We start from the raw sequence: 17,473 nt of genomic DNA, 5'->3' as shown, positions 1-17,473 counted from the left end.
GGTGACCAGCACGTGGGTGACGGTGACCGAGGCACGACCCAGGACCAAGTCACCAGCAGCGCCAGCCGCTGGCTGCGCTGGGCGAGCGTAAAAATAAATTGTCTTGAAATATCTCTGCCCAGCGAGAGGATGCCACGTGTCCCTCAGCGAGAGAAGTGATCCCGGTTTTGTCAGCCGTGCTTTGGGCTCCGAAACGCAAAGCTGGCCCGCGGGAGTCACGCGGCCGCGTCACGCTGGGTGCCCTGTCGAGGGGCTCTCTCCGAACCTCGTGCCGAGGGCCCCGTCTGCCCCCAACCCGGCCAGGGGGGCTGCGCTGGGAGCTTGCGGGTCCGTGGTTCAATTAACTATCTGTCATTTTTTGGAAAATATCACAAAGCCACTCTCTTTGCTCTGCTATAACGCATTCCACCCTCAAAGAAACGTGCAGGATAAGTGTTAATGAGCCGTTAGATAAACGAACTGCAGAGTCAGGAGCTGTCACCCTGGGTGGTGGGTGGCCTTGGCTGGCTGCCGGCTGCCCACCCAGTCGCTCTCATGCTCCCCCCTCCTCCACAGGACTGGGGGCGGCAGGGAGAAAACCATGATATGCCCCCAAATCAGGGGTTCGTCACCCTGACTTCAACACAGGCAGGCGTCGCCGCGCCAGCACCTCCAGCTTCTCTCTCCTTGCCGCCGCTCCCTCTTCCCGTGCCGGGAGTGGGAGAGAGCCTGGCGGGTCACTGGAGAGGCCGGGGGGTCTGCAGCCCAGGGTGCTGGGCCCCCACCCTCACCCCAGCCCTCCGGGGAGCCTGGGGGGCAGATTTAGGAGCGGGGCGTGGGGAACCCCTGTGGACCGTGTGGGGCTGGGGAAGGGACGGTGGGCAGCCACAGCCCCAGCCCTCGCCCACCCCCCGGCTCTGCGCTGCCACCCACGCACACCCCGTGGGCCCTGTCTCCTGTGGGTCTGCACCCAGGATGTGCCCAAAATGCTGTTCCATGCCCCTCGTCCTGCCCCGGGGCTGCTCTGCTGGCTGGGCAGGGGTTTTGGGGGCGACCCCCAACCACCCCCCAAGCCCTGCCTCACCATCCCATCGCTCCGGCCAGCAGCTGCCCCTGTCCCCAGAGCCCAAAGCCGTGGGAGGGGTGGCTCGGGGTGGTGGGCAGCGGGCTCGCCGCTTCCACTGCGGAGGGATGGGGATGGTTTCCCACAAAGACTTTGCGCTGCGGCTGATTCGGCTGGGGGAGAAGGGATTAACCCTGGCGCTGCTGCCAGCCCGGGTCTGCAGGCGGCGGCTCCGGGTGCCAGAAGCACAGGATTAACGCGTTAACTCACTGGCACGCTCTAGCAGAGCGATTTTTTTTCCTCCCCCTCCCCCTTCCTCTTTTTTTTTTTTTTTTCCTATAATTAGCCCATTTTAACATCGACTTGTTCCCTGCTGTAAGAGGTTCTCTGCTCGCTTAGCGATGCCGGCAGCTATTTTTCTGGGCGACATCCGCCCGAAGCGGCTGCCTTCCCCCTGAGCACAAAGAAGGCCCGTTCCCCACGAGTCCCGCGGGCCATCCCGCGACCGCCGCAGAGCCGGGGGCCCAGCCGCCCCTCGCACCCGCTGCCGGCCCCGGGTGGGACGTAGCGGGGCTGGTGGACGCGGGCGAAGGAGAGCCGATGGATGCTGCTGGTCCTTAGGGACGCGGCTGGTGACGGACGGCTCCCCGGCCGGCGAGGCTGCCTGCTCAGCAGTTCGCGGTCCAGCGGGCGCTGGAGCCAGCCCTTGCAGCATGCCTGCATCGATTTAAAACCGGCGACCGGAGGCAAAGCCCGCATCAAGGCAGAGCGGCGGCGGCTGCCGGCGGTGGTTCACCATGAAGGAGCAGCTCTGCGTCTCCGCGAGCACCTGACTGGATGGATGCTTTTGTCTGAGCAGCGGCAAATATCGCAAGGGGAGATCTGAGAGCGAGCGGAAGGCTGCTCGCGTGATTGCTTTGTCGAGTTGGGGGCTTCTCTCCTCCGAGGGACGCAGCCCGGCTCTCCCGGAGACCCCCGCCTCTTCTGCCACTCCGAGGTCGGCCGGTTCCCTCGGCAGCGTTTGGGACCCCGGGGCGGCCGGGGGCTCTGGCTGCGACCTGGACGGTGGCTGAAGGTGCACCGAGGGCGCGATGCAAGTGTCCATCGCCTGCACGGAGCACAACTTGAAGAGTCGAAATGGTGAAGACAGGCTCATCAGCAAGCAGAACACCACCACCCCGAACGTGGTGAATGCAGCCCGGGCAAAATTTCGAACAGTGGCGATTATCGCTCGCAGTCTGGGGACATTTACCCCTCAGCACCACATTTCTTTAAAAGAATCCACCGCAAAGCAAACGGGCATGAAATATAGGTATGGTCACGGTGTCGGTCTTTGTTACCTTGCGGCGTAACGGCTCTTTACTTTGCCTCTGGCTGCAGCTGATTTTGCAGAGCTCTCTGCTAAGGCTATTAATAGATTTTTGAAACTTGTGCCTAATTTAATAGCGCTTGGGTGTTAACGTTTTTGCAGGCGTATGTGTTTGTGATTTTATACAAAAACCCCACTTGCCTGGGTAGGTTGTACAGCACTGTGAATGCACCACAGTGGGGGTAAGATGGTTTCTGGTAAGTGCTCTGTGTAACTTGTATTGCTACTAATGAGCAGAAAAATCAATTAGCAAAGCGTGTTTGAGGCTGGAGAGGAAAAGTTCATTTGCAGTACGTTGCGCGGAGCAAAACGCCGCCTCCGCCTCGGGTACCGTTTCGTCACGGCGAGCGCTTGCTGACTTTTCACCCGGTTCACTCGGGGAAGATGAGATCAAAGCCGATTTTAGGTGAAAGGCAGGAAAAAAAATAAATCATGGGCGTTCTTATACAACGCCTCGTGCGTCTTGCAGGTTTGTGCTCCTCCTAACCCAGGCAGGAAAAATAACGAGAGGCTGTGACTTCAGGCTGAAGGGCTCGGTGTGGGCAGCGGATCAGCGTCTCCGTCACGCCTTCAGCTGAAAACGAGGAGGGTTCCCGAGACTTTGGCGGCTGGCTTTCGCCTGCTCGGGATGTCCCTCTCAGCAGTGAACGGGTGATGTTACCGGGGCCGGGAGAAGGGAACAGCCTGGAGATGCTCTGCACCCCTTGCCCCGCGGCTGGCACGAGGGAGTCCCCGCAGCGAGGCCGTGGGCGCGGGGCTGCGGTGCCTGTTCCCAGCCCATCAAATAACGGCCGGCGCTCCTGCGCAGCCAGCCGTACCCGCGCCTGGGCGAGGACGCGGTTTGGCAGTTACGCTGATGTTACTGTCCTTGGGATGGACGTGATGCCAGGCTGGCTTTAGCACCCTTACGCGACATTCAGGTGTGCGTGCGCCTCAGGACAAGGCTTGGTTTAGGCGGTTCTGAAAATGTCAGGAGCTGCATAGACGGGGCGTACGGAAGCTGAGCGAACGGGACGCTCAGGCGCGGTTTGCTGTGAGTCGCCTGAACAGCCGATAAGTAACACGGAGCCTTTGCCCGAGTGGAAGCCCGGCCTTTCCGACCGCTTGTTCCCATCGCTGAGCCGTGGCCAACGTTTAGCAGGAGCCTTGCTTGCTCGCTGGCACGGTGTGGGGACACGGGGTGCTGGGGGTGGTGGGACAGGCTCAGTGGTGGGGGTCCCAGGAATGGCAGCCCTGGCTCCTGGGCGCTGCGGGCTGGCTGTGGCTACGGGGAGGGCAGTACTTGGGGGGTGGTGGCAGGTCCTGCCTGAAGAAAGGCAACTCTCAAAGTCATTATATCTTGTCCTTTAATGAGATGCCCGCAGCCTGTCCAGGAGTAGGGGCCGGTGGAGCAGTGGCAGCCAGGAGCTCCCCACCACCCCTCTCCCCTCCCACAGCTGGGTCCGAGCTGTTGCACCGCCCTGCCTCAGTTTCCCCTCTGAGCACATCTGTGGGAGAGCATCTTTGATCGCGTCATTCAGAGACATGATCTCTCTCCCGCTCGTTAGGCTTACGGACACTGTGTACTAATTGTCTGCGGTTATCTCTGCTGATTTCCTGCGGGCTCCCGGCACTATCAGGGTACCGACACTGCAATTCTTTGCTGCCCAGATGACACAAAAGCTCCTGCAGCCTCCGAAGTTGGGCCTTTGTAAATCCTTCCTGGCTTTTATCTCTAGATAAGGGTACGGTAGGGAGGGCTGAGCTCTGCCGCGCTGCTCAGCACAGCCCTGACGGCTCTCCCGGCTTCGGCTGCTTCTGGCTTTGGGGAATTGCATCAGGAATAGCGTCTTGTTGGCGATGAGGCCGATGTTTCATCTTTATGACTAATCCCTGTTTCTGCTCCCAAATCTCTCCATATCCAGAACCGATTTCTCCCCCCAGAGACGCAGCGAAGGGGAGTTTGGAGGAAGAGCTGACTGACCCTCTGGGCTCGGCGGCGACGCTGCCGGATTGAGATAACCTTTGGGTAGGGAGCACGCCTACCACAGCGGTGGAGCTGATGTGTCGTGTTCTCCCCGGGGCTGGTTCCTCAGGCCGAGGAAGAGCCAGCGCCTTCGGCCTCTCCCAACAGCTGCAATAACGATCTTGTAAAGTCCTCAGCCCCCTTACGTTGGAAGATGAAGTCTTTCCCAGTTCATCTTCCACTCAAATTGTGTCCCTGATGCCGAGTTTTACAGCGTGTGCTGCTTAAAACGACCCACGAGCTAAGCTGCCACTTGCTTTGCGCTAAAAATACTGACACGCGCCGCCCCCGCAGCCCCTAAGCAACGCTGCCGCTCCCCTGGCCGGGCCGCCCCGCAGCTCCCGGGATGCTTCCCGACCCTGGCACGGCCTCTCCCGTCTGCCAGCCGCTCCCCATGCACTGGGATTATGTAAAAGGGAGAGAAGGGGGCTGTGACTGTGACAGGGGTGGGGGCGGGAGAGGAGCCCGCTCGGGGCCTTTTCGTCGAACGGCGCGTTTCTGGACCCGTTCCAGCTCAGCAACCGGATAGGAATAGGAAAGACAAAGTTGATGGGAATAAATACGTCAGTCGGGGAACAGCTGCAAACATGAGGACTCAGGTGCGTTCCCGCGGCATTCGGGCGAGCAAACCTCTGCTTTGCTTTTTGTCCTTTCTAGTGCTCCAGTCTGGTCCCACTGGTAAGCCTGCCCAGATGCTCGGGGAGAATATTTGGGATCACTTCAAGTCTTTCCTTGAAAACGATGCACTGGCAGTGCTTGGCTTGGAAAACGGCAATCTGCCACACCGCTGCTGAAAGCAAAGGGCGTGTTTTTGCGTCCCTCCCCTGTGCAGCATGGGAAGAGGGCTGGCAGGCTGGGCCCTCACCTGCTTTGGACCACCACAAGGTCACGGCCTGGGTTCTTCTCCCTCCTAATTTCCTGTATTCTTCCTTAACTTCTTGTCAGCCCAGTCCAAGCTGTCAATAAGGTGAATCCAGCCCTGATTCTGGTGTGCAGGGGCTATTTGGGACGTGCCGTGGCTACCGCAGAGGATAACTTCTCCAACTGGGACTTGCGCCAGCCTTCCCGTGCTCATGCCGGCAGCCTGGCCGATGAGCCCGGTCCGTGCCTGGGACTCAGCTGCACAGGGCTTGGGGCTCAGCTCCGGCTCCATCCGTTGCATTGCCGATTTCGGGCAGTCAGCAGTTCAAAAATAGCCCTTTGTGAGAGCCCTGCCTGCACACGGGCACGAGGGACCCAATTTACACAGCTCGGCTATCTCTTTGTGTTCATAAATAATTGATGGCGGCAGCTTTGACCATTAACTCCAGCCTAAGACCTTTCCCGGCCGCCCGCGAGCTGCCGCAGAGCTCAGCTTGGAGGGCAAGGCACCGGCGTGAACCCGAGTGCGCACGAGGGGCCTGTCCGTGCCCTTCTCCTGGAGCAAGGGGTACGTCTGGGCCTCCTGGGTGCCTGCGCTTACAGCAGTCCCAGTGCAGGGTGGCCTGGTCAGTCGTTTTCTTCCTCGGGATTTTTTTCTGGCTGGCTGCCTGGGTGATGCTGCTTGCCAGGCTGCGGGGCCGCGGGCTCTTCCCCGCGTCCCTGAGGCCGCGTTCTGGCCGAGGAGGTCACCCCATCCCGCTGGCTGAAAAGTCCTCAGCGGCTTGAAGGCATTCTTCTCCACTCGGTGCCTGAAATTGTGGGCGATTGTCGAAGGGCGTTAATAAAGAGCTGCCCATGTGTTGCGTAGCAGCGGTGGGTGTGCGGCTCCGGTGGGAAAGGTTGCCGTGGGCTTGACTTGGCCAGGGTCAGAGCAGCACTCCCTTGGCTCTGCGTGCCGATTACAGTTATTAAAGGGCACAATAAAAATACTGCAGCGCAAAGAATTCCTCATCCCACTTCTCTGCCTAAATAAATATCCACTGGCAGTCGGAATTAGGGTACGTAACAAGTATAAAACTCCCGATCCTACGGTTAACTCAACGCTTTCCAGCCCCGCGGGATGGCAGATCCCAGCTCGGAGGGGAGCGATGCTCCGGAGCACGTTCCCTGCCAGGGTCATGGAGGGAGGAGAAGAGCAGACCCGCTCCTGGGAAACATCCCGCACCGAGAGGTTCCCGGCCCAGCTGCTGAGCGCCCGCGGAGGAGGAGGAACCTGTGTAGATGCGTGGTATTATTAATGCTAGGACTGCCCCGTAAAGCACGCTCCGTGCGCAGACGCCGTGCAACGCGCCCGACCGTACAGCTGGTGCGGGTGTGGGCTTATGGGAGTCAAAAACTTCCAACCTGGCAGGTCTGGAAGCGCACGCCGCCCAGCTTGGGCTGCAAAGTTGACGCTTGGACTTGATGACCTTGGAGGTCTCTTCCAACCTTCAGATTCTATGATTCTATGATTGAACTACCTCCTATATTTAGCAAGCCATGGGTTATTTAAACTTGCTGCAATTATGAGTGGTTTTAAGCACTCGCATGCAAATGGCACAATTATTTTGGTATAAAACCACATAGTATTTCAGTAGCTCTCCGCATCACGTTGATTTTTACTGCCCATCGTCTGATCGTGGTTTTATTGCTGTAAATTAAGCCCAATCCAGTGAGCAGAACGGATTTACACTGAATTCACAATGCGTTTTCCCCCAGGACTGTGGCTCACAATGGCTACGAAGAAAGCAGGGATAGCTCAAAGATGGAGAGAAAGGAATCAGTTGAGCAAACACAGTCAGTGCTGGTTTGTGCTGCTCTCAAATTCCCGATGGCGCTCCAGGAGTTCGTCGCTGCGAAGCGAGGCTGGGGTTTCTGTGCGGTCTGGATTTTTCTCATCCCATTACATTGATGCAAAAGCCGTGTTGACATTGCAATGTTAGAACCAGCATGGACAAGGTGAACTTTAGGTTTGAATACACACTGACTTGGGTGTAAACGCTAAGAATGCGGTAGCGCGTGGAGTTTGTCCAAGGTGTGCTTGCTCTCTGGCTTTCTCATCTTCAGTAAACAAAGACTTTGCAGATGTCTTTTTTTTTTTTTTTTTTTTTTAAAGCCGACTGCCCAGGCGGTGCCTGCCCGGCTGAGCGTGGCCGCTTCCCGGCTCTCCGCATGTGGCTTTGAGGAGCGATTCCCGGCGCTGCGGTTCTGCAGCAAAGGCATTTTTTCTGCTCAGGGTTCTCTCCCCTGGAGACCCAACCAGGCCAAGAACCTCCTACATCGACTTCAGTGAATTGAAAAAATTGAGTTTTTAGTGTTATTTTCAAGCATTCTAATATTCTTCATAAAAATGTTTCTAATTTGTTAGGGGCTTTGGAAATATCTATCCACCAGCTTCATCACGTATCCTCAAGCGAGGTCTAGCTCCAGGAGGAATACGCCACTGGTCGGAGCGGCACGGGCTCATGCGTTAGCGCAGAGGGGACTGTTAGAGGATGGGTGCCACCATTTGATGTCGCCCCTGCCCAGCTGTGCCCTGATAGTCCCCAATTCCCAGCCAGTGTGGCCTGCGAGCTGTTTCTCATCCCCCAGTCCTGTGTCCTGGACCCGATGGCCATGGCTGGAGCGGGTTCCCGACCGAGTGCCGGCTCAACCCCGCCCTGCTCCGCTCCTCTCGGCCCCAGCCCTTCCCGCGGCGTGCTGTCTGCCGTTTAAAATTGGCATGGCTACGTTAATCTGATGCTTAAATGGATGGAAGAAAAGCTGTAACGCAGAAACTCTGCTAATTTAATTACTTGTGAAGTGCACAGTTTAACGTATTTAAAAAGCATTATTTTAGCATGGCTGCTTTGGCAAAATCCAATTTGAATTTCCAGCATGCTTACTTTTGTTTTAGACTAATGTTATAAACCGCCATCTGCAGAACGTATTTGTTAAGAAATTAATTCTCAGCGAGGAAAAGGAAATGCTCGGCATGCGAGTTGGTTGAACCCAGAGGCTGAAGCAGGTTTTCCCTGCTACACGTCGGTGGATATCTCCCCTTGGCCGGGGCTTCGGGGCGTGCGAGCGGGACGGCTCCGTGGAGCCCACTCCCGCAAAACTTCTTCCCTGCATTTCAGAGTTTGGAAAATATGCAACAAACTGCTTGGAAATGGAAATAGTCCGAGGGACGCAGGGCTTGAGAAGCTGAAGCAGCATCTTGGAAAATAAAAGTCCTGAAGCTCCAGGAAACCCCATGTAGGTTGGGGTAACGAGGTCCTGGGGCCTTGGCCCTAGCAGCTCCCAAAGAGGGAAGCTCCTGCGCGTTCGGTGCCCAATTTTTGCTTGGAGCGCACAACGGCAGTGCGGGGTCTGTTGCAGGGCCTGTGGCTTGAGTTCAGCCGGACGCAACGCGTTTTGGAATCACTTAAAATCTGCTTTCCCTCTGAAAGGCTAAAAGTCCTGCACAGCAATGAAAACAAAAATTCCATTCTGTTTCACAGTGGTCTCCCTGCCTCAGCCTGCTTATTTTTAGAATAGTTTGTGCAAATAGCTCTGACCTAAATATTTAAGCAAGAATAGGTTGTCCCTCCAAAGGAAAAGGCTCCCCTTCCCCGGGCTGACCCCGCTGCGGATGCTCCCTGAGCCCGGCGTTCGTTCGGGGCCGCTTGCATTCCTCCCCGTTCCTCAGTCTTGTGATTTTGTCGGAATCAGCCTCTCCTGCCGGCGGTGGCGATCCGTGTTTTCCCTTCTCAGCTTATTCAATCACTTCAGCTTAGTGACTAATACTTTCCAGGGCGGGTCAAGGGATGGGGAAGGAGAAGCCAGTGACTGGGTTTTGAATTTTTAATTTTGCCTCCTTCACTCTGAAGTAGTACCGCAATGAGAGAAAATGTCATCTATTATTTACAGCCCTATGGGACGCGCTGGCTGGTGACAGTGCAGTCAGCACCCTATGCGCAGGTAGGATTTCCTGACTGATTTCTGACGTTGAATAAAGAGTAATCGACCCGGGCGTTGTAACGGGGTGACGGGCTCCGGGGTCTTTGCCGGCTCTGAGCCCTGGGTCGGGTCGGGTACCACCGGCGGGGGACGGGGAAGCTGTGGATTAACCGTGCACAGGTGTGATGGAGAGCTCCCCGATCCTCTCTTATTTCTGGAAATAACTTGATTCATTCAAATCCCTTAGGACCCACAAGATTATTTTTTTTTTTTTTACAAGGATAATGTAATTCCTTCAGACATTTGAAATCCTGCACTTTAAAAGCATCACTGTAGAATGACAAATATTTTTTCTTCTCCTCTCCTTCGTCCTTGGGTCCCATGGCTGACGAAACGTAGAGGGGGCAGGAGAGCAGTGGGCTGTGCACCGTTCCAGGATGCGTTTGCTGGAATCATGGCCCCCGCAGCGGAGCCGTTCCCTTGGGAATGCCAACGCCAGCGCTGCCTCCGCTCCGGCATCTCCACCCGGGGCAGCTCTGGGAAGAGAGATGCGCGGCTTCTGCTGTCGTGGCAAAATCTCTGCGACCATTTCCGATCTGGCTGTGTCCCCGGGGCTTTGCTCTGGTGCCGCCACCCGGCCACCCCACCTCTCGTCCGTGCTCGATGGGGAGCCCCATCGATGGCAGGGATCCCGCGCCGCGAGGCCGAGCGCGGCGGCACGTCTGCCGGAGCCACGCGTGGCAGCCCCTGCGCTTGGCTGCGGCCCATCTATTTTGCCTTATCTACATTTTAATGCGTCATCTGCAACTTTTTCTGAGGATGCAGCCAAAAAATAAAAAAAAAAGTCTGGGGAATTTCAGCTGAAGCAAACACCTACGCAGCCGGTGGCCTTATGAATACAGGAGATGAGTTGGAAAGAGTGGAGAGAGCCAAGAGACGGGGGCCAGGTGCTATTTAGGCACCTGCTTGTCCCCTCACGCGGAGCCTTTGCTCGGATGCCGTGCCTTGGTCTGAGCATCCGAAGGTCCCATGGCCATGGGGATGGGGACAACCCGGCACCTGAATTTGTACGAGAGTAAGGGCCAGAAGGCGACGCTGACTTGAGAAGTGATTGAAAGCACCGACAGAAAGCAGCGAATGCGGCGGGCGAGGCGTTGCGCTGATTTTCGTAGCGTTTACCCCAAATTCGCCCTTGCCGGTACCCAAAGCGTGCCCAGGGCCTGCGGGCGTCCCTGCGGCGCGCGGCCCTCCCTCACCCCCTTATCTCTGCGCCTGTGAGCTGGCTCGAGATGCGTAAACCGGCGGAAGGCTGCACTCCTGCGCCACTGTAATTACTGCTAATACGAGTGGTAATTTAGTGGAAACCGCTGTGCGTGTTGTGAAGTGTTTTGTTCGCAAAATGGGAGACAGAAACCATTATTTTTTTCTCTATTCCCACCCACAGCACTTAAGAGACAACCGCCTGCCTTCTCTGAAATCTGCAGGCCTTTTTGAGCTGATGAAGCAAAATGAAATCCGGCCTTAAAAGCAGAAAACGGCCCGAGTTAATTAAAGAGGAGAATTAACAGCTCCATGCCCGGTGTAACGCGAGGGATGGGGTCGACCATCGCCAGCCTTCGCTCGAGGGGTGCAGGGCGGCCCTCTGGGGCGTTTGGAGGGGGACGGACGCGGGGTGTGATCGGGGGGGTTCGTTAACGAGGGAGGCAGCCCAACTGATGAGAGTTTTTTAGAGTTGGATCGCCAAGGTCGAGCACAGCGCCGGAGCCTGGGCTTGCGCTCCGTCGTTCCGTGCTCCGCAGGTTGCAGGCGAGGGACGTCGGATGGGCTGCAGCGCAAGAGGGCAGCGGGCAAGGGTCTCTGCTTTTGTCAGGGTTTTGTTGTTACTTGAAGCAGCCTCTTTTTTATCAGGGAGCAAATTACATATTTTATTCATTTTCTGTGCAAAAGGAACGGTTCTGGAGCACTAATGGGGATGTTTCTAAGCAACGTTGTTTCCCCACCGCCAGCTTCGGGAACAGGGACTTTTTTTTTTTTTTTTTACATTTTTGTAACAAGAAGCCAAACTGCCTGCAGTTTACCCGCAGGAAAACCTCTCCATGGTTTCCCCAGTTTGGCTTGATCAGATGGGTGGGGGGCTGTATCCCTGGCTCAAAGCCCCCCTCTCCCTCCTTCGCCCCATCTATTTCTCCCTGCATTTTTTTGGTACGCTGGAATAATTTGAAATGCCTAGGGAACGCCGGGTTTTACTTCCCCTGCACGCCTCCGTCGCACAATGCGGCCGTGGGTACCGTGGCCATGGACACCAGGAGCCCAGGGGGGTGAGCGATGCCCCTGCGGACACGGGACCCCCACCCACCATCCCTCCCTGGCAGCCCCCGACACCTTGTGGAATGGGGTCCTGGCGGTCCCCCGCCACCGAGGCGGCTTTGGTAGGGCTGACCCGTGTGGGATCTGCCCCCTCGGGTTCGTATTTCTGGTAGAGGTTGGCTTCTGTGGGCAAAAACACCAACACACAGTGACGAAACTGGGGTTGGAACAAGCAAAAAACAGCGTTATCGGATTTCTGTGGAGCTCTTAGAAGCCTGATGATTCTTCTGTGGGTGTGGAGTTGAAATGTTTTAGTCATTGTATGTGTTATTGCAGAGATTTTATTTAAAACTTATGTTTTTCCATAGAAAAACCTCTCTCATTCCTGGTAGATAGATAGACAGAGAGATAGATGGACAGACAGATGGATGGGTAGACAGATGGATGGGTGGATGGTGGACAGCCAGGATGGTTAAACTCTTTGTTTTTAGCCTCCACCGAATGCGAGAGGCTGTTTTGGAGTTACGACACAGCCGGTAAAGCTTGGCCTGGTGTCAGACACCCGGTAAATTTTACCCCGTAGGTGGAGGCGGATGCTTTCAGGCCGAACAGGAGCCACATCTCCCGCAAACCAGTAGGGACCCGGTGGAGCCGTGGAGGCAGAGGCTGATGAGGGTCCAGACACCTGATGGTGCGGCAGCTTTGCCTGGCACCGGGAAGGGCAGATTTGGGCTGATTTAGGGGTGTGTTAACAGAAATTACCAAACCCAAACTCTCCCCTCTCCAAGCAACAAAGGGCAGTAGCAAAGCAAATCTCCACCTGGATGTATTTTTTGTAATTGCTCTGTCCTTTAACAATAGGAGGAACCACTGGTAGGTTAATGAGTTGATTATGCCACACAGGTGGCTCAGACCATAAATTTCTGTTGGGACGATGCTGGGTGCTGGCTCAGCCCCTGTGTAGGGGGTTTCTGGTGGTCTTCAAGCTGCTCCTCATCCAGTCATGTGCAATGGGAAGTGTCTGGTACCTGGGTGATGCTGTGCTGGGGCTGGAAGATTAATGGTGCAGGTTGTCTTGAAGAAGGGAATTCTGCTGTGCACCAGGGCTGCGTGCTCTCTCCTGTTGAGGTACCTGGGTCTGGGTGGTTTTGGGGTCCCACCTTGCTGGATGTGGAGGGAGAGGGAAAGCACCCATCACAGTGACTGAGGGGTGCTGCATGCTGCCTGGGCGTGGGGACTCAGCTTGGTGGCTGCCTGTGGGTCCCTGCAGCCCGGTGTTGCGGCTGCCTCCAGCACTGTGGTGTTTGCTGTCGCTGATGGGCTCTCTTGCTGCTTCCCCTTTGTGAGAATTAATTAGAACTGAATAATTACAGTTGCTTTCTGCCCTGTGCCACAGGAGACAAACACCATTCCTGCCATATGGCATGGGCTGCTTTGTAGACAGGTTTTTTCCCTTGCCTTCTCCCCCTTTTCCTTTAATTAAAGAGACTGTCAGCTCTGACAATCCCCCAGACCTGAGAGGGTGCCGCACTGCTGCCCGCGCAGTGCCGGCTGCAGGCCTGGCCGTGGCCCACGGTGATGCCTCGCTGCTGGGGGTGTGGGTGTCTCTGTGCGTGGTTTTGGGTCCCCACGTGTGCCCTAGGGTGCTTGAGCAGGTGGCAGGATAGCTTGAATAAGGCTTTAAAAACAAAACTGGTGGCTAGGGGAAAGCTTTCTGGCTGACTGTGTAAGTCTTTCTTCATCATCACAAGGATGGCTTCAGACTTGCAGGTAGGCAGCGATGCTCTAGGATGTTATTCCCAAATATCCTTCCCGAGAAGGAGCTAAATGGGTTTGGGATTGTGGGACAGTCAAATTATTCCCACTCTCAATCCCCAAATATTAGTCTCATTTTAAACCTTGGGTTCTTGTCTTTTTTACCTGAACTTAATGCTTTGGACACAATCTAATCTTTCTACATGGCCACATTACAAGGAAAAATCCTATGGGAATGGATTTCACCCTTCTTGGCTCCTGAGACTCTTGACAAACTGTTTGGTTTTTTTGGTTTTGTTTTGTTTTACCACATTCTTACCTTCAGGGTTTATTCCAGATGCCTCTTATTGCTCTCCTCACCCCTCTGTAGTTCTGCAGAACCCATTAGTCCCGTCTTTTCCCTTTGTGTCGTTTTTTGACTTCCTAACACTGAACCAAGGAGCTCTTGAAGTCAAAAGCTGCTGCCTTGGCCCCTTTTGTGCATGTTGAACTGTGGCTCAGCAGAGTTATAGCACGCTTTTCTTACCCGTTTTTCAAACCTGGTGCATCTCTAGTATTTCCCTTGGTTTTGCGCATAACGTTGCTCACAGCCAAGTGGCTAGCAAGAAAAATGTGGGGACTTTTTTTGTGGCTTTATTTTTTTTTTCCTCCCAGCCTTTGCGACCTGAAGGCTTTTGCAGCCCTGAGGACGGACACAGGGCTGGGTGCAGACTGTGCTCGTGGCACTGGTCTCCCTGTCCCAGCACTGCCGGCTGCCACCCCGTGAGCACCCGTCCCATTTAGCCGCTTGTTCCTAGCAAAACAACTAACTTGGGCCTGGGAAGAAGCACACACAAGGATTTTCCAGGTCTCTGTGCAGCTGGAATAACCCCTCCACCTGTGGACCTGATGCTCACTCAGCTGGGGCACTGCCTGCCAGGCTACCGGGCAAAAAGCCCACCCTCGCCCTGGGCGAAATCCCTACGGCACTGGGAGCTGCGGCTCTGAGCCTGAGGATGATGAAGGAGCAGGTGCGGTGTATTACCACTTCCCTCCACTAGCAAGAGAAGACAAAAACTGGATTTTTCTTGGTGAAGACCTGCCGGGTGGTGGATGCTACTGCGGATGCCGACATCTCGGAGCGGTGCTCCCTGCGCTGCTGCCCGTCAAACCCTGCCAAAACCCTGTGCTTCCTCGGGAGATGGATGTGCTCTTTGCTTGGAAAAGCCTAGTCAAGGGAGGTGTCATCCGTCCCCACACGCTGTTTTGGTACCTTGGTGTATTTTTAACAACATCCCTGAGTTGCAAGCTGTGTTTTGAATGAATCAGACATTCATCTCCTGCGCTCGTTAACCCAGCGCAATCTGGTGAAGCCGGCAGTTGTGTTCGCTCAAATCCCGGCTGCGCCGGTGGGGTAAATGTCACCTTTGGCGTAGGCCGGGAAAGAAGAGCTCAGTTAAACCAGCGTGCAAGGCCGGGCTCTCAGGGGCTCTGCATCCCGCACCTTTCGGTGTCCACTGCCCTGTATGGTGTGCATGGCACTGGGTGATGCCACGCTCAGAGATGGAATGGTGGGCTCAGGGCTTTAACAGCAGCACATGGCGCTGCTGGCACTGGCCGCTGTGCAAGCGGGATGGTGGGTACCACGGCTCGGGGATGCTGGTGGCTGTCCATGGGGGAACCCCGTCTCCTCCTCGCCTGGCATCAGCAAGTATGGAATAAAGGCAGGCGACCAGGGCAACAGCACTGATCCGCTGACCAATAATTACAAAAAGATGCATGAAGCACCATCTTCCCCTTCCCTCCTAGAGCCAAGTGCTGCCAGTGGGACGTGGCTTTGCCCAGTGTCCTGGTTTCAGCTGGGATGGAGTTAACTTTCTGTGTTTTGGCATGTGAAGAAGTTGATAATCCACTGATGTAAGTTATTGCTAAGAGATCAAGGACTTTCTCCAGTGTTCCAGGTTTTGCTATTGTGCAGGAAGCTGGAGAGGTATACCCAGTACAGGTGACCCAAACTGGCCAAAGGAAGTACTCCATACCATAGATGTCATGCTCAGTACATAAGGCGGGTTGGCCGGTGGGCAGTGTCCTCACTCCTTTACTTGCTGCTCAGGATCACTCTTTGGTTTAGTTTCTGTGATTGCTGCTTGGGATAGGCTGGATTAGTCATCAGGTGGTGAGAAAATGTGGAAATCGTGTGTTGTCCGCTTTCTATATTTTATTACCCCTGTATTTTTTGTTGTTGTCATCTTCCTTTATTATCCTAGTAAACTGTCTTCATCCGGACTTGACATTTTCTTTCTTCCAAGTCTCTCCCCATCCCACTGGGAAGGGTGAGTGAGCAGCTGTGTGGTACTCGATTGCTGACTGGGGTTAAACCACAACGCTCAGCCGCTGCATCCTGTGCAGTAAAGCCCATGGGTGTTCTGCCCCAGTACCCACGGGTGCAGGCACTCCTGCAGCTCAGCCCAGGGAGGAGGCTCAGCCCGTGCATGGCTGGAGCAGCTGATGCCAACTGGGCACCCTGGCCTTCGTCAGAGTCCGGGTTTGCTTGTCTTGCTGTCCTGGTTGCTACCCCGGCCACTGTTCCCTGTGTGTTGGTATGGCCACTTTCCTTTCAGGCCACCCACCCATTACCTGGAGCGTGCAGTTGAAACACTCGCTGGAAATGATAGGAGTAGCTGGGGGCTGTGACGTGGCGACGCTCTCCAGGACCATGGGCTTGGGCAGCCTGCTCCTGAACTCCTTTTGCAAGAGGCATCTTGCACTGCAAAGACTGGGCACTTGACTACAGACACAAAATTTCCAAGTACCCAGGCCACCTGTGTGCTAGGTAAATGGCAAAGACAGCTTTGGAGACTCAGACACTGTATTTCTGTCCAGATTTGTTGGTGGGCCAGACTCTGCAAGGAGCTGGTTGTCGCCCTTCAGAGCAAAGCCTGGCTCACCTCTGCATGTGCCTTACCCCCTGAAATCCCCAGTGTGCGAGGGACGAGCCCTGATGTGGCTTTGGAGGACAGGGGACCTGCAGGGAAAGGGGATGGGACAGCCAGCTGAGACACCTAGAGCCAGCCTTTGGAAGGCAAAGAACAGCTCAGTGAGAAACAGGATTTAAAAAAAAAACCAAAAAAAAAAAAACCCACAAAACCCCAAAAAACAAACCCTCTTCTACAAAATAATCATAAACTGTTTGGAAATGCATGGTAGCACTTGACTTCTCTAAAAAGCATCTTGTGGCAGGTGGGCTGTCTCCAGAAATACCATGGAAATCCCAATTCCGTGAGCCCGGGCTCCTCTTTCCCGATGCCGGGAGCATTGCAGCTGCTGAGTATTTGCCTTTGAACTTTCGGAGGGTTCTGCTTTGTGCTGGAGGATTGGCCTCGTCCGTGCTATTCTGCGCACGGATGGATTTTGTTATGTGGTGGTCCAGCTGTGCTTTCACTCAAAAAAAAATAATACAAAAGGAGAAAAGAATAGAAAAGGGGAAAAAAAAAAAAAGAAAAATCAGGTCAGTGCCTGCTCCAGCCGTGCTGTGAGCCTGAGGGCCTGCGGTGCTGGAAATGCAGCTCCAGCACTTCAAATAGCTACGCCAGGACAAATTCTCACCCAAAACGTTAAATTCCTGTAAGCAGCGCTGAATTTTGGGTACAGCAGGGTGTCGGGGGCCCTGGGGAGGGGTGGGAGGGATGGCCTGGGTTGCTGTCCCACATGGGAAATCGTGCCCTGTGAGCAGATTCCTGAAACGGCCACAAAATCAAGTGTGTAAAACAAAGAACGACACACGCTAGTGTTGGGTGTCTTGTCCAACCCCTTTCACTGCGAGTGAGCAGGGTTTTGGTTTGGTTTTTTTATTATTTGGCTTTAAATAATTCATTAGGAATAGCAAAAAGTGCAGCGACTGTTCCCAGCACTCTGCTGTGGAAGGTAGAGAGATGGTACCCAAATTATACCTCAGTCTGGCAAAAAAATTGCTTGGATCCAGCTGTCAGGTGAAGGAGAAAGCGGGAGGGTGTAATTAAACGGGTGTTCGTTCTGCAGCGGCAGGTTCATCGTAGGGTAGAGGTTGGACGTGCGGCACACCTCACGGCCCCGGGGGTAATTATCTCGTCTGGGAGGTGGGGAGAAGGGCCATGACTTTACCTCATTTCTCTCGAAATGCAGCCGGCGTTGGGGATTGAGGCTCTGGGCAAGCACG

General features: G+C 55.1%; 1 protein-coding gene across 3 annotated transcripts in view; it reads left to right on the top strand.

Annotated features, from left to right (window-relative positions):
* KCNAB1 (potassium voltage-gated channel subfamily A regulatory beta subunit 1) overlaps positions 1-17,473 on the top strand; it is a 49,990-nt gene that overhangs the window by 14,064 nt on the left and 18,453 nt on the right. Inside the window, exon 1 of one of the 3 annotated variants that reach the window (XM_086754362.1) lies at positions 1,422-2,354. The exons of the other annotated variants lie outside the window; for them this stretch is intronic. Within the exon in view, the coding sequence (XP_086610488.1) occupies positions 2,134-2,354 (221 nt within the window). The 5' untranslated portion in view covers positions 1,422-2,133. Of the gene's footprint in view, positions 1-1,421; positions 2,355-17,473 lie in introns of those variants that run through there. 3 annotated transcript variants of the gene reach the window in all.

The sequence above is a fragment of the Chlamydotis macqueenii genome, chromosome 9 (genome assembly GCF_036417535.1).
Source record: "Chlamydotis macqueenii isolate bChlMac1 chromosome 9, bChlMac1.mat, whole genome shotgun sequence".
NCBI classification, from domain to species: domain Eukaryota; kingdom Metazoa; phylum Chordata; class Aves; order Otidiformes; family Otididae; genus Chlamydotis; species Chlamydotis macqueenii.
The sequence above is the reverse complement of the archived record's forward strand: the minus strand, read 5'-3'. Positions and strand labels throughout refer to the sequence as shown.